The sequence below is a fragment of the Pinus tabuliformis genome, chromosome 9 (assembly GCF_031772625.1).
Source record: "Pinus tabuliformis cultivar Carrire ecotype Pingquan chromosome 9, CPIR1, whole genome shotgun sequence".
Taxonomy (NCBI): domain Eukaryota; kingdom Viridiplantae; phylum Streptophyta; class Pinopsida; order Pinales; family Pinaceae; genus Pinus; species Pinus tabuliformis.
In genome coordinates, this window is record NC_142307.1 from 1,329,430,481 (window position 1) to 1,329,447,341 (window position 16,861).

The 16,861-nt window shown below is 37.9% G+C and overlaps 1 protein-coding gene across 1 annotated transcript in view; it reads left to right on the forward strand.

The window, feature by feature from the left end:
- The window catches only part of LOC149153424 (zinc finger CCCH domain-containing protein 14-like), a 73,356-nt gene that overhangs the window by 29,426 nt on the left and 27,069 nt on the right, over nucleotides 1-16,861 (forward strand). Inside the window, exon 2 of the mRNA XM_089438135.1 lies at nucleotides 7,469-7,529. Within this exon, the coding sequence (XP_089294261.1) occupies nucleotides 7,469-7,529 (61 nt within the window). The remainder of the gene's footprint in view (nucleotides 1-7,468; nucleotides 7,530-16,861) is intronic.

A 16,861-nucleotide genomic window follows, 5' to 3' on the forward strand; every position in this document is an offset into this window, starting at 1 on the left:
TCCAAGATGAACTCGGTTTGCTTCATTAAATTCAGCCTCAAAATTTGAGCTATTGCAACTAGATGAATCATTGCTCCCTCTAGCTCCCCCGATTTATGGAAAATGAACTTCTTTGATTGAGCACCTGTGAAGAATTTGGATGATTCCTCCTTGACTAGTTAGGATGGATATGTTTCATCACTAAAACAAATTTTGATTAGCTAGGGTGGATATGTTTCACCACCGAAACTAATATTCACTAAGGTTCTCACCCTTTACTGAAAAGCTTCAAAAGCTCACCAAATCAATTTAGACAAATAACCAATGCATGCCCAAAAGTGTGCTCTAATTCTCCTTTTTATAACTTTTATCATTAGAATACCATTGGTCTATACCATGGATCTTCCCCCTTTTTTCTTACCTTTTTTCCCACTCAATAATATAAAGTGACTTTGTAAAGTTTCTTTATTTTTTGTCCATAGTCAATTTTAAATTTAATTATTTATTGCCACTTCTACATGTTGTTCTTTTCATCCGAGTGACATTCAAAGAATTAATTGAACCCCTCTTTCCCCCCATAACCTATGGGAACCAAATAGGCTATTGAATCAGTGTCCAGCAGTGATCATTTGGAAAGGGACATTACAAATTCACTGAGTATTAGACTTCATCAAGATTGCCATTGAGGTGAAGTTGGGATGTCCTCTTTCCCCTACATTAAGTTGGAGTCTTGTCTCCAAGAGCATGTCCAACCTAGGGATGGATGCCATCTTCTCTAGGTCTAATCCCCATTCTCATTTTTGACAACAAGGTGATCCTCTTGTTTGGGGTTATAGAGATAACTTGATAACTTATCTAGTTTTTTCAAACTTCGGAAGGTGATTGTCAACCTTCGCAAATCGTAGGTCATGATCTTCAATGGGACGAATAATGTCCTCTTTGAATATCGTTTTCGCTTCTGGGGTGTAGAGATCAATATCACCATTGTTTACACATACTTGGGTGTTTAGTTCTTTGGGCCTATGTTTGGTTTGAGCAAGGCCCTCTTGTCTCAAATCAACAAAGTTTATCACTCCCTCACTCTCCTTGAGCATTAGTGCTTTTAGAACCACTTTCAAGAATTTTGTCTAGGATGGACCTTTGGACAACCTTATCAGACTCATAGTTCTCTACGGTTCATATGTTTGAGGGTTGAGTTTATTGGAGTCAAATTGTACCGTGACAGAGAGAGATCACGTTCTCATGGTCATCCCTTGTTATTAGATGCAATAGGATAGTCCCCATGCCATTATTTTTCTAGAGTTTGTGGCCCTCCCCTTCGGGATTGAAACCATTTACATCTAGTATCCTCTTTGCTCCAAGTTACGGGCTATGCCAACTCATTTGCCAACAAAGATTGCAGCCCTTTTATTGCTCATTGCTTTTTGAGGGTCATGGCCAATAGCAATACTTCTAGTTAGGCTTCTTGTTGGTTTGTGGAGGTCACTTGTTTACTTCAATTCTTTGGTTCCTTTATGGACGGCTTCTTCCCTCTCAAATATTCTCTTAATGCCCTTGGTTGACTCTTACCGACCAAGCAAGAGTTGGATAGGATTATTAGAGAAGACATCTTTAGAAACTATATTTTTGTTACTTGTGTTGGCCCACTTCGCAGGTTAATAAGCCCCAAGATGGCCTTCTTTGTAGAGCACTTCATGGAGTTGAGGGACAACTTCATTGTTCGGACCTCTTACTTGCTTAGGCAATGGATGCATGCTTTTAGGATCCTTCTTGGGTAGTTTTAGTGGGTTCTCATTAGCTTTGAGTCCAACCCAATCGTCTTATACATGGGGAAACTAGATTTGTCAATTTTGCCATCTTCATGAGCTCAAGTATCACTTCATCTTTCTGTGTCCCATCTGTTAGGATATAAGAGGTCGGTTTCACGACCTTTTTAGGGAGTCTCAATATCCTCTCTCTACCTTCTTTTAGTACCTAAACTAGAGATGCTTGGCCCTTTACGTGAAGGGGACCTTTGTCCTTGGATCATAGTCATGACCACCCTCGCCTAGATTGAAACCTTTTGGTCGATTATGACTTTCTTTCTTGTGCTCTTGACAAATCGAGGCACCAAGAGGTAGGTAGACAACATCACTACCATCACGTGTTAGAATTGTGAAACCTTGAGAAGTTGTTGGGTCAACCAACAAGTCCCCTTATTTCTCCTAGGACAACTTAGGCAACATCATTAGATAGGAGACTTTATCTAGATCTTGGCACAGGGCTACACGATCTGGATAGTGAGACATATCTCAAACTAGATTTTCTAATGTTTCTAGATCCTCTGATCAGTCCTATATCAAGAGCTTCTTCTCTTTAGCCTTAGATGTTAGGAAGGATTGCATTTGGGGTAGTTGGCCAACACCCCTTAGGTGAGACACCATCTTATCGTCCCTTATTGAGGGTTTTGTTGTTTGGTTCTAAGCATGTTTTTACATTACCCCTAAGTTTTTTTAATTATGGTCCTAGATTATAGATCTTATCTAACATAGTTTAAATTTGCTTTTAACATGCTTTTATAGGAGTGGTATTTGTGCTCCAACTTTGTATCCCACATTGTTTTACTTAGCACCCCCTTTGATCACTTTGTGGTCAAATGAAACCTATTTATGCAATATTCTCTAATCAAACGATTAATAGAGGTGATCACTAATGATTACCCTCGTACATAGTGAATGAGGATGATGACTACCTCATTCCCCAGAATCAAGTTATCTTGGGTGGGCATTGACTTGGTTATAATTGATATTTAGCACGTTTCCAAGATTGGCTAGTCAATTTAGTTGGTTGTGCCAATCCTCTAAGATATGGTCAGTCACTAATGTGGCCTATTGAGTTGTTGATAAGGTGACTTTCCATGTCATATGCTGATTTTTCTATTGGGTTCACACTTAACCTAAATGAACATCGTCATTCAGGGGCTGATATGCAGGAAAATATGTAACTGTGCTTGAGAGGTTGAGCATGATGAAGAATAAAGGTTGGTTTTGTAGGAGGCTATTTTCATGAGCTTTGAAGTTTTGCACGTTAAAGCCTAAAAAAGTTTGTTGTGAACCATAAGAGAGCATATGAACATAATATGTGTCACCCTTGTCTATCACTTGGCCTTATTGGGCTTGGATGAGAAGTGTTGGTTTCAATTGTGTTAGAATTTGTTAAAAGATACTACTTTGTGGTGCTATTCTTCAGATAAGACAACTTTTATCCAACTTGTTCAAGTGTGAAGGAAATTTTTGAGTGTGTTGTGGGTTGTTCTATTAATGATTTTGATAAGAAGGGGTCAATGCGCTGAACTCTAGATTGACCTCAATTGAAGGCTCTGGTTGTCTAATGCTTGATTCAAGAATTGGAGGACGACAAGGTTGTAGTAACTTTATGTTATATGTTGGAGGCATCCTAAGGTAAAATGGTAGGTCAAGGCTTGAAGGCATAGTTGCTACATTGCTTTGTGGCGATGTATGGGCTATATGGTAGCTGCTTAAGTTTATGGTGTGGGCCTTTGAATCTCTACATTTTGAATGTGGAGCCATGGCTTCTCTCCTATCTTCCACCAAGTTTCCAAGGTGGGTGAGCACGAGAGTGGGGAGACACACAAGGGGGATGTGTGGGAGCACCCCCAAATTTTAGGAGAATTTAACGTGGACGGGGGAACATTGGGGTCCCTAGAATGATAAAATATGAAAATAATAATTATAAAATCTCAACAATAATAATTCATCCCATGCAAATTCATCATTGTACAATCCAGTGGAAATGCTATAATCATGCCAATCCTGAAATCATAAACACTGTTAAGTCTGCTGAATTTTGAATGGGATATGAAATTCTACTTTCTCCATAAGAAGCCTAATGAGGTTAGATCGACTCTCAATAATCCTGAAACAGTTAATGATAATGTTGAAAATTTAAGTAATCTTTAATGTTAAAAATTTAAGTAATCGTTACTTTAAGAATTTAATATTACCATTAATTACCAAGGTCCTAGACTCCTCAAAGCTTTATGCAACGGATGCCATGTTGCATGTGACTTCATAGTTCCATGTATAAATGATGCATTTGAATGTGCATTAGTGTGTGACAGAATTGCTTTGAGCCATTTGATGTTGTAGCCTGTAGGGATACAAGTGGAGTTGGGTAACTAATTTTGGTCGTTGATCAACTATAAGAAGACATCATTCTTTTGACTCCTTTTTCCATTAATGAGATGTAAAAATTGTTGATTAACCCACATTCAGTGATGGAATAATTACTCTTTCTCTTCCTCAACTAATTGTGTTATAGGGCATTAAATCTCCGTGCATTGCGAAAACGACAATGTTGAGGGACTTTGCCTCGAAAGCTGCAATATGCTTCCCATGATCTTATTTGTGGGGGTCCACAACTTACTCTAAAAGTGATTTTTGCACATGGAACTTGGTATTGTCATGTGAGGTGGACTTGTATTTAGCACATCCTTTTTTGCTTTCATTTTTGGCGATGACTTGTGTGGCTATCTTTTGTTTGATAGGTTTTTTGTTATATCGTGCAATGTTGTCTTAATTGTGGTTGTTTACTTGCTCAATTGCTTATTTTTGGTGTTTCATGCTAGACATGGCGCTTGTTAGTAGAGTTTGTGTAATTCTTAGCTTATGCTTCTACTGAATCTTGTGTGCATTTCCAAGTGTCTTCATCGTCAAGGACTCTAGTTTGCCGTCAATGTGATTGACTCTAGTACTTGAGAAGGTTTGCTTGTGTCTCTTTGATATCCAAATGATCCATGAGTCGGTGGATCTTGTTTGTGTAGTCATCAATTGATTGATCATGTAGCTGGCTTATTTGTTGCCACATCATATACTTGTCTTAACATCATCTCAATGGGTAGAAGTTTTGGTGCACTGGCTTCACAAAGCTGCCCCACATAGTGATGGCCTCATCTCCTTCTTGATATTTCTTGCTATGTACTTCCCACGAAGTTTTCACAGTTGAGGGCATCTTCATAATTGCAAGTTTTATCTTTTTTTGCATCACAGAAGTTGTTGTCTTCAAAGTATGTTTGTAATGATCTAAACCACTAGTCAAGTGCCTTAACATTGATCTTCCCATCAAACAAATGAATATGGTGGTCAGTCTTCAGTTTGAAGGGACATCTATTATAAAATGGAGCGATTTGATGTTTTGAGAGTGGCCTAAGATACAAGCCTTTGGATTTTGTTTGTAAATTGGTTGTAGATATCCTTCCTCTGTTTCTTGAGTGCTTCATCAATCAAGATTGCACAATGTTTGCATTGGGATGTGCAAAGCCATTGGAGTTGGAGTGACCTACCCCTTCCGATTGTCTTGTGTGTTAGAAGGTTTGTTGGGTGAATTAGATTGACCTTGTGCTTTTGGCACTTAGAGTTTGTCTAGATAGGCATTTAACTGCACTTCGATTTTGTTGAGGCTGTGTTTAAGCTCTCATAATAATGATTGGCGATAAGGCCCTGCAACTGTGGTTTGACCTTCACTTTCAAGGAGAATAGTCAACGAACATGACTTGGGGTTGTGCTAAAGAAAAGGACCAAGCTGGTTACGATAAAATTGGTGCAACAAAGTGTTTAATGTTGTGGTAAACTCAAGCAATGTATGTACTATGAACACAAGGAAAGGATGAATCAATGTTGTGCGAAAGCCAGATGGATTCAGGGGTGGAATTAAACATTGCTAATGGTAGATTAATTCAGTGAAAAGTTGAAAACACAGAGTGCACTAAAGTAAGGAAACCACTGTAGAGCTAGATCTGGTTAAGTCATAAAGAACAAATCCTCTGCATGCCAAGAACATTTACAAGCACAAATGATAACCATTTATATGATATTGAATGAATGGTCAAGTAAGTCATTAATGGAGGTGGTCTTTTGTGGTCAACCTCGTGCACAGTGAGCGAGGTTGATCATTGTGTCATTCCTTGAAATAATATTGGCTTGGGTTTGCATTGATTCAGTTAGAATTGATGACTAGTGCTAAAGAAAAGGACCAAGCTGGTTACGATAAAATTGGTGCAACAAAGTGTTTAATGTTGTGGTAAACTCAAGCAATGTATGTACTATGAACACAAGGAAAGGATGAATCAATGTTGTGCGAAAGCCAGATGGATTCAGGGGTGGAATTAAACATTGCTAATGGTAGATTAATTCAGTGAAAAGTTGAAAACACAGAGTGCACTAAAGTAAGGAAACCACTGTAGAGCTAGATCTGGTTAAGTCATAAAGAACAAATCCTCTGCATGCCAAGAACATTTACAAGCACAAATGATAACCATTTATATGATATTGAATGAATGGTCAAGTAAGTCATTAATGGAGGTGGTCTTTTGTGGTCAACCTCGTGCACAGTGAGCGAGGTTGATCATTGTGTCATTCCTTGAAATAATATTGGCTTGGGTTTGCATTGATTCAGTTAGAATTGATGACTAGTGCATTTCTTGTTTTGATTTGGTCAGCTATGATTACTCTACTAGTTGGTTCTTCCAAGACTGTAAGATGTGGTGTGTTTTTGATGTGGACTCCTGAGCTATTGGTGGGATGGTTTTTCGAGTCATTTGTTGACATGTAAACTGAGCTAGCACCAATCCTATTGAATGTTGGTGCTGGTGTCAAGGTGTCGGGTTTGGTGAAGACCAGGAGTGGGTTGTGCGGGAGAGTAGTGTAACAAGCTCTGATGTTCTGGCAGATTATTGTTTTGGAGCTCTGAAGCCTAAAATGGGTATGGCACAAGCCATAAGAGTGTGCACATACAGAGCAACATGTTTATGGGGAATTATTGCTGTACAACTACTAACTTCCCTCATGATTTGTCTTGTGCCGAAATATAAACTGTACACCTACTAACTTCCTCAAGATTTGTACTTCACACAACTGTGTTCCTTTCCCCCAAGTTTTTCAGATCCATATGAATTGCAGTGTTGTTGTTCAATGGTATAAAGTTTGGTTTTACAGTTTATATCACAGATTTTTATGTTTTAAGTTTTATTTCTGTTTTTAAGATGCTTTTAGTTTTTTAAAATCCATTGTGTGTGTTCTATACAGACATGTGCACCTCCCTTGTACCCCAAGATGGGCTGATTTCAGAAATGGCAGCCCCACATCAGCACTGACAAACCCTTGCTACATAGGACTTTTGGGATAGAAACATTTCATTTTAGATCCATGACATTGTGTTGGTGTCTTAGTGAGAGTTTGTGGATACACTTATGAATGTTACCAGAATTTTCTGTATATTTATGCATGTCAGCAGGTGCTGTAATTTCAACACTTAGCTTAAGAGCTGGTTGTCAACATGACGATGTAGGATACATTTAGGATGTGGTTGTCTGTTATTGTCCAAGGAAGAATGGTTGAGTTGGACCAAGAGTTGTGATAATTTTTTTGTAATATTAACACTCTAAAATCAGATAAAGAAGACCTGAAATGAAGAAATTAATTTTCTGTAACAGAAATGGAGTCGTTACCAACAGGTTTAGGAAGCAAATCAAAGGCATGCACCAAATTTTTCAGGTCCTAATCTGAACCTATTAAATGATTTTCATAATTGAGCAGTCTTGTTTATTTATAATATATATAGCTCGAGCAAAGTTAATGTCATTTTTATATTCAGCCTAACATTTAATGTAATGCAATCTAACATTTAATGTAATGCAATCTACTTTCCAAATTCATGTTAAACAAATATTTCTTTTTAAAAACTGATGGCAGTCATCTAAGCTTGTGCTACAGGTGTATGCTGCTCTTTGCTCTAACCAAGCTTAATGAAGAAATTTGAACACAGAGTGGTATTTTTTGAATCATTGACTGCAAACCAGAACCTTGATGAAAAAAGTTTCTTAATAATTCTTGTACGTGGAAAGAAATTTAATAATTTCGTACCTGGAAAGAAATTGAAGTACTGGAAGTCTTCTGAACGTGTTTATACAGCTGTTCTCCTCAATCAAGAAAACCAATGTCGGCTGTTCCCTTTGTTTAAGGAATTTATTTAGAGCTATCCCAAACGAGCTTATGAAACACATTTGTATTTATGTCTAGGAAGCTGTTTCTTATTAGAAGGGTTTTGTGTTCCAGATGACTTAAGCTAGCAGCTTTACCTACTTAGTCAAATATAATGTCCTATAAGTCTGTTTTGTCTTAGTCAAGATCCAACACTGTTGTGCTAAAGTTTGTGTTTTGTATCACAAACTTTATTCACTTTATGTCCACAGTCGTGAAAATTAATTTACCACAATTTTGAGAAAGGGGATAACTCCATAAATGCCCTTCTTTGCAATATATTGAAATTTTGAATAGCATCTCTTCCAGTGAAATGAAACCTTGCACTGCACGCCCACACACATATGCACACACATGATGGGGATATCCATGGGATGCCTTCACACATTTATGGATGGTGTCCCTAATAAACCTATTGGTGTAGACTAACACAACTTACTTGAGGGGATTCAATCTTTGTATGTGCTGGTATGGAACTAGCCAGATGCCCAGCAACATTGATGACAATCGGTTGATATTACCCATTGGGATGCATATATTGATACACAAGAAAGTAGGAGCTGGAATTCCTAGTAAACCCATCATTGTAGACTGGTGCACCTCACCATAGGGATTTGAATTTGGTACATGCTGTTATGGAACTAGCCAGATGCCCAGCATCATTGGTGACAACTGGTTGAGATAACCTATTGGGCTGCATATATTGATATACATGAAAGGAGTTGTTAATAATCTACAATTAATTATGCGAAATGTTTTTATTTATTTATTTACCTGGGAATGTAAACAATGTCTGTACATCTTCTTACGTCTATCTAAAGAGCTGTGCTTGATGCCATAATGTAATGTATGATAAGAGTTAAAAACTTGAATGGGGGAATTAGGCTGCAGTGATCAGTTGTAAACATATTTCTAGCTTAATTTTGCCTATGGACATCAATAGAGGAGTAGGTATGGAGGCAGAGAAGAGCATTGTTAAGTTTTAGAATTGGTGGGAGATGTGATTCATTTTAGATTTTAGCTTTTAGCGTGGGTCCTCTAATGAAAGGGTTCTATTGTGAGATTTGTTCTCAACTAGTCTTTCATAGGGTTCTATCGTGAAATTTGTTCTCAACTAGTCTTTCAGAGGAGCGTTAGAAGGCATTCAAAAAATAGATCCTATGTGAAGCCTTCAGGTCCAAGGATCTAGTATATGGATTTGCCATGTACTTAGAAGGACTGGGTAGCAATTTCAGTTTGTGTTCTATGGTGACTTAGTTGAGGAGGTGAAAAATCTGAGCTTCTTTGCATGTCATGGTCAAACTAATTGTAGAAAATTGAAACTGAACTATTTGTCAATAATGGCCAGTGTTGCAAAATTCATGATAATATTGCGAACAATGTGATTTATTGCATTGTCCACTCACTGGCGATAATATCACTTCAAAACATCATGATATTTTCAAGGGCTGATAATATTTCAATATATTCTAAACAACATGATATTTTCACAATCCAATGGAAAATATCAACACATCCAGAATAGTTCATAACCCTTTTTTTTTTTTGTTCTCTTACATCTTGTTTTCTAAGCATGGCGAAGGGGCTTGAGAGCAGATGAGGTCTCTGCTATTTTTCTTTAAGCCAAGGATCAGAAGGAGAGTGTTTTCATTTGCTATCAATAGTTTATTGTGAAGTTGAGATTGATTCCCATCTGGTGTTTCTATATTTGTAGGTATGTGCAGCAATTTCTCAATTTTTTAAAAAGATTTTTAATAGATTTTGCAATGCTGATTAGTTTTCCCTTTTCTTGTTGATTTTTAGTGCACTGTGGGAGATCCATAAATTATTTAGAATTTAGGTCCTTTTTTTAATTTTTCTTTTTATGTAGCATTTTTGTATTTTGATTCTTGAATGCTGATTTTCATTTTTTTCCCCCTAGGCTTAAGCACTGCTATTGAAAATTTCCAAGAGCTTTGGACCCTACGTAGGAATAAGGTGATCTTGTTGATGGGCATAATCAACAGAAAATGAATTGCAAGTTGTGTGAGAAGGAAATGGTGAGGGAAATCAACTGATTGAAATACCACTTTGCACAAATTCTGTGATATGAAGTGGTAATCTGCCCAAATACAACCGCATAAATCGTCAAATTGCCAATAAATTACTTTTAAATATGGGTAAAAAGAGAGATGATAGGGAAGCTGTGAGAATTGAACTTGCAGTGGGAGGAGTTACAAGAATTGAGGGGGCCAAGAAGTGATTGTGTTTTCTCAGCCATACCTTCCACAATGCCCTCAATGACCTCATTTTTTTGTTCGTTCCTAGAACCATAGTTGGCGCACAACTTTCTATCAAGTCAATGGTTAAAATAAAGGAGAAGCAAGAAATTGACAAATTTGTGGGTAGCTGTTTTTATGGAGCGCCATTCCTTTCAGCATTGCCAAGAACAACCCATTCTGTCAGTGTATGTTTGATGTTGCTATTGTTGGCTTGAGGTCCAAGGCTCCTACCTATGATGAGTTGAGAGGGCCTATCCTTCAAAATGAAAAGGTTGATTGCACTCATATTGGAGGAGCTTGAGGAATCATGGGAAGTCATTGATGCGTCGTGATGTCATATGGTTGCACTGATCAGAAGGGTAGGATCCTTAATTTTTTGGTTAATTGTCCTTGGGGGACAATGCTTATCAAATTTTTTGATGCATTTGCACATGTTAAATATGTGACATTATTATGTGAGTTATTTGATGGGTTCATTGAAGAGGTAGGTCTGTAGAATGTTATCCAAGTCATAATGGATAACGCTGCCGATTATGTCGTTGTTGGTAGGTTGCTGATGTTGAGGTATCTGACATTGTTTTGAACTCCTCATGCTGCACATTGCATTGATTTGATTTTAGAGGATATGGGAAAAATTGTGTATATCAAAGATATGGTTGAATTGGCTAGAAGCATCATAAAACTTACAAATAATGGGGAGTTGGTTTGTCTTGTAATCACATGGTTTGCCACCCATCTCATATCTTCTTAGTCTCTTTTGACTCATATGTGGGAAGGGAAGAGAATGCTCCTTTTAAATGAGTGGCATGCTTTATCATTTAGCACTAATTTGGAGGGGGAGGTCATAAGTAGGATAGTGTCATACTAGGAGAGTTTTTGGGTGGGTGTGAAGGAGGCGTGTGCCATTAGTGAGCCGTTGGTAAAGGATATTTAGATGGTTGATAGAGACAAGCTCATAGTGGGCTACTTACAAAACCATGGGTGGGGTCAAAGAAATCATCCGTGCCCATTACGAGGACAAAGGGATATGAGAAGTGATTATTGATATGGAGGGTGATCAATGAGCGATGGAACAATCCACTTCCTTGCCCTAATTCATGCTACAAGGATCTATCCAATTCCCTTACTCTTGGTTATGGATGGATTTCTTATGTGTTCAAAGGATGGTGCCAAACCCACGAGAATGTGTGGTGATTTTTAAAGAAACAAAAATATAGGATGGATGCTCAAATGGACTTTGATATGTTTGTTTAGGATAAGAAGACCAAAATCCTAGGTAAGCTTCATTTTATTTCAAATTTCAATGTCTCTTCTTTCTTTATTTCAAATTTCAATATCTCTTTTTATGTTTCTCATATTTGTTGTAGATGCTTGGTGGACTAGTTACGGCTCATGAGTGAGTGATCAATTTACAAAAACTTGCCATTGTGGTAGTTAGCCAAACATGTAGCTCTTCATGGATGCAAGGACAATTGGTGTGTATTTGAAAAAAATACACATCAAGAAGCGAAATAGGTTAAAAGTTTTCAAATTGAATTTTGAATTCATTATAATTTATAATTTTATGCCTCAACACCCTATAAATTATGTAATAATTTATGGCCCTCGTATAGGTTGGAATCCCAACACCTTAATAATATGCCTACCACAATCTCCAATTATAAGTGAGATAACTTTAGAAAATAGTTGATGTAGAGGCCATTTTGTTGGATGGATTTGACACCACTAGTGTATGGGAGGTTGAAACTGAGAAGCATGTTATGGGCTTGGCCCTTGATTGGTTACAAGAGGAGATGGCAACGGAGAGTGTGGTAGAGGAGGAGGATGTTCTAGAGTAGACAACCTTACAAGAGGTGGATATTGACACTAGGAGTGAGTCACTACCTTCATGGACTTAGACATGACAAGTTGGACTTAGTAGTAACATCAATAGAGGATGACAGGGTCTAAATTTCCTTTTCTTTCTAGAGGACCTCAAAGTCTAGTGCAAGTCCCATGGCTGCCTTCATCTAGAGAAAAATCCATTACTAAAGTCATTTCGTTCTCTCGTAAAAGGGGTTGAGGGAATTGCTATTTTATTTATATGATTTCATTGTAGATAACTCATGATGATGAGATGTATTTGTTATATTTTTGGATCATATTTTGAGGCTTTGGAGTCAAGACTTAGAAAATGATTCAATATTGATGTGTGATGTATTGCTAGAGATCTCATATATCAATGTTCTTTTCATACTTATGTGACATTGTATTTATTTTGTGTTGTTGTTGTGCTTTAGATGTTTAAAAAAGTTAAAAAGATTATTTTTTTTTCGAATGTTTTTTTGGCTAACTTTGCTGATATTTTCAGATATGTTCTAATATTTTCCCCGATGTTATTGATAAGTTGTTTCTACACCTTGGGCTATATTTTGGTTGACACATTGTTTGCAACATTGATAATGGCCATGTGACAATATCCATATCCGTGTCTCCTGCAAAATATAGGATGCAACAAAAGTTGTCTAGAAAAGGTGCATTTGTATGTATTACTGTAGGATGTACATGAATCAAATTTGAGGTCAGAGTTGGTTACGAGTTGGTCATGAGAAAAGTGTTTAACACTACATTTTTTTGTTAAGTTTCTTGGCTACATATGGTCAAAGACATGAATAAGCTTTGACCATGATGGCTCATGGGCTCTATAGTACTTATCCCAAACATGCAAAATTTGTGTTTTACTCTATTGGCCATCTTGATTTGAAAGTTATGATTTGTGTGAGCCATTAAATTAGTTGTGTTTCTTATTAAGGATTTGACATTCTTCACAAAATTAAGGGCAGGTGCTCTTGGAGGTTGCTGAAATTCTCATGGTACTTTTTAATCGTGGAGTGATTATATTACAGAACAAGAGTTTACTGCTATATTAGTGACCATTTTTCTTGTTGGTTAACCCATGGGGGGATTTAAATGAGTGACCTTTTCGCAAGACAACCTTAATAATTACCCCCCATTCATTGTCAATTCAAATCCCCGTGGGATTTTCTATGTAAAGAAGGATGTGGGAGTAAGATGTAGTGACCTTTAATGATTATATTTTCTTGATTTTCTAGCTTAGGCAGATTTTTTTACCTCGTTCTTGTGTCTAGGTGTGTAGAAGTTGCCCACATTCTTTTTAGAACACTTGGTCTAAGTTGAGGAAGTTGTTGATGTAACTTAGTCCAAGTGTAACATAGGAGAAAACACACATAAAAATATTGGCTTATTGAGCCAAGAAAATATTTAGGAAAAGTAAAGTAATTTACTTGAGTATGTTTTAAGTTTAGCAATTGATCTCAAGTGAGGTGAGATCTTATCTTTACCGTCAATCACTCTGAGATTAGGGTTAGGGTTAGGGATTTAGCTCAATGTAAATTATAAAAGAAAGTTCGAGGAGAGGAGAAGGCACACAACAACAACACAAGATTGAGAGAGGCATCTCAGTGAGTGGTGTGCTAGGGCCAAGGGAGTGCAAAGAGGCTGTAGATTTAGATATGCGGGAAAGATTGAGCAACGGTGTAAGAAGATCTACTTGATCAGATCCAAGTTATTGTATTTGTGTTTTCTTAGGTGGGCCATTATCCGAGGAGGGGAGCCCACATAAGTTTGGATTTGTTAATGAAAAGCTTTTTAGGCAGAAATCTGTTTGTATCATTGTAATTGAGATCGTGATTTAAATTTGCTTATGCTGAATTTGTGAGGAACCTAGTTGTGTGTTTATTTAGTAAGTTTTATGCTAGGAATCAACTGTTAGGTGTTGGGTTCAAAAACTAACATGGTATCAAAGTTGGAACTCCAAAGAAAATTGATGTCAAAATCACAGGTGCAAGGTTCGTACAGGATTGTTGGGGTGAGGTTTAGCCACGATTGTACGAGTCATTGTTTTTGGGCCAAAGTAAATCTGCTAAATGATCGAAGAGTTTTTTCTTTTTTAAGAAAGGCCACAATATTTTTAAGGGCATGTTTAAAAAAATAAAATAAAGAATTTGGGTAGTTGGGGTGGTTAGCAACCACCAAGCTTGTCAGAATATACTTGAACTAGGAGGGTGGCTGAGGAGGTTGCGAACATTGTTATTAGGACTGGACCAAATTGGTTTGAACCATTTGGTCCGATCGTTTTGAGGCCAAAATTGGTTCGGGCGGGTGACGTGAATTGTCCGGTTCGGTAAGGTAAAGCCGCATAGAACGCAATAAGTGGGGCCAATATTGCTTTTCTTTTAATTTTTGCCCTTGGCACTAGCCCACAATAGGTGCCTAATATTCAAGCCTATGGCCCTATTATTGCTATGCAATTCATGGTGATGTTAAATTAAAAAAGTAATAGTGACATTCTCCTTTATCTTTCGTTTTCATCCTTCAAATTAAATTTTTAACATTACCATGAAATGACTAGGGATGTTTGAGAGTGGTTTCGACGTCATTGGATTTCATATGGAGAAAGTAGAATTTTAGATCTCACTCAAATTCCAGTAGACGTAACAGTTTTTTTCTTCTTCAGGATTTGGGGGATTGCAATGATTCTATAGGTTTTATCATGTATGAGGGTATCGAACTAGCATTTAATTAAGAGCATCGATCCCTCTATGTACCTTGATGTTAGTGGCATTGATTGTTTAACTCCTATATCATGATCCTACTAAAAATGTACCTATCAGTCAAACAAAATGTTGACTTGACATGCGAAGCATTTTTTATTTTATTTTAATGCTTAGAGGGTAATATTGATGAAAAATATCCCAATATAGGCAAAGATTTTGATGATATGTAAGTATTTGTTGTAGCGTGATTTTTTTTGGATGCTAGAGGCCATCTAAGTCTTGTTTTTTGATGTATTTTCGGTTCAAAGATGGATTGTACTCTGTGTTATTTTGGTTATGTGCACCCTTACATGCTCTATAAATGAGAAATTTTACTTTATTTTGTATAAATGGTTTGGATTTAGATGGATGCACATGAATATACATGGCTTTCTTTAAAATTTGAATATTTTATCTGTTTTTTGTTGACTTGTTTTTTTGTCCCATTTTTTTACTAGTTCCGGTCTACTTCTGACCAGCTCCAAGTCCGTGGGGTTTACCGGTTCGATGATCGGTCCAATCCTGATAACATTGGTTGCGAAGGGCCCAACTGTTGTGCGGAGGAAAACATTGGGAGAGAAGGCAGCGGTTGTGATATTCCCACTTAGCATTTGCTAAGTGAAATATCAATTTTGGCCAATTTTGCTATAGTGCATGATTGTACTTAGGAAATGTGGGATTAGAGACCCTACATATGAGTTTTGACTTAGAAGCATCCCAAACATTAGCGCTGGGCGAAAAATTGCGGCTTAGTGGAGCGTGGGGCCATCTCATGGGAATTTTGGCCCACATAGAGAATACACATGCCTTGGAGGGAAATTCGAAGGGAGGAAATCAAGGAGGGCCCACATAAGGGCGTTGGAGGCATCTTGACAAAAAGGAAGGGAAGGCACTCATTTGGTCATTCAATCATCTATTCAGAAATTGTGTCTTTGACGTAGCATGCTTGAGCTGGAGCCAACTCTGCAGTGTTGTTTAGCACACGAGTGTCTCCGAGCGGAGATCTCAGCACTTGCTTCGATGGACTTCGAGTGTCGGCCCAAGGAGGGAGTTCCATCCTTTTCCGATTGTTCCAGAAGTGGTGTGTGAGTTTTGCATGGAAGAGACTTAGCCAACAATGCAAGGACTGCGCAGTGCTTGTAGGAGGCTCACTTGTGAGTTGAGTTGTGAAGGGAGTTTGGGCTTGAGGTTTGAGGAGGAGTCCGGGAGAGCCTTTGCTTGGAGTTTGCAACCATTTTTGGGAGTAGTTGCAGTAGGATAGACAGGAGGGCCAAATTTACTAGCAGTGGAGCCATAGAGACAAAAGAGGGCCGAATTCCTGGGGTCAACCATAGCCTAATTCCTTCGTGGGTTACTCTGGGTATATTGAGGAGAGTCTGGGGCTATTTTCCCAGAATTTTTTGCGCACTACAGGAGGCCCTAACAATAGATCTTATCACCCAGCAACATATTTCTAGGTAGTTCAGTGCAGAGCCAGGAGACAGAGCAACAACATACTACAGGGGGATTTCCTAGTTTCAGTTGGGCTTGGCTAGCTTTCCTTGAGCAAGCCCAGGTGCACTCTTTCGAGCACCTAATTGTACCCTCTTCATAATTTAATAAAATGGCTCGGCAATGCAATTTTGGTGCATTTCTGTGATCTGATTTGTGTGTTTAAATTTTGTGGCTTTTTGTCTATGTTTGCTTTGCATATTTATTGTAATTTTTCGCTAATAATATTACAACGACACATACAACACTGCAAGGAAAACACCCAATTGACAGATCCAGTTGAGGGCGATTATGACAAAATTTTGGAACAACAATAAACAATCGCAAACCACTAGGGTAGCTGCTAGCCTTCGGATCGACTGGCTGTGGAAGAGTAGGATAGCACAAACAGACAACAGGATTGAGCTGTACGAAGCACCTGCCAGGGGACGAGTCGCGAGTTGCGGTAGTTGGTTGAAGGTGAATCTGTAGGCTGAGAGATAGCCAACCAACAGTCGAA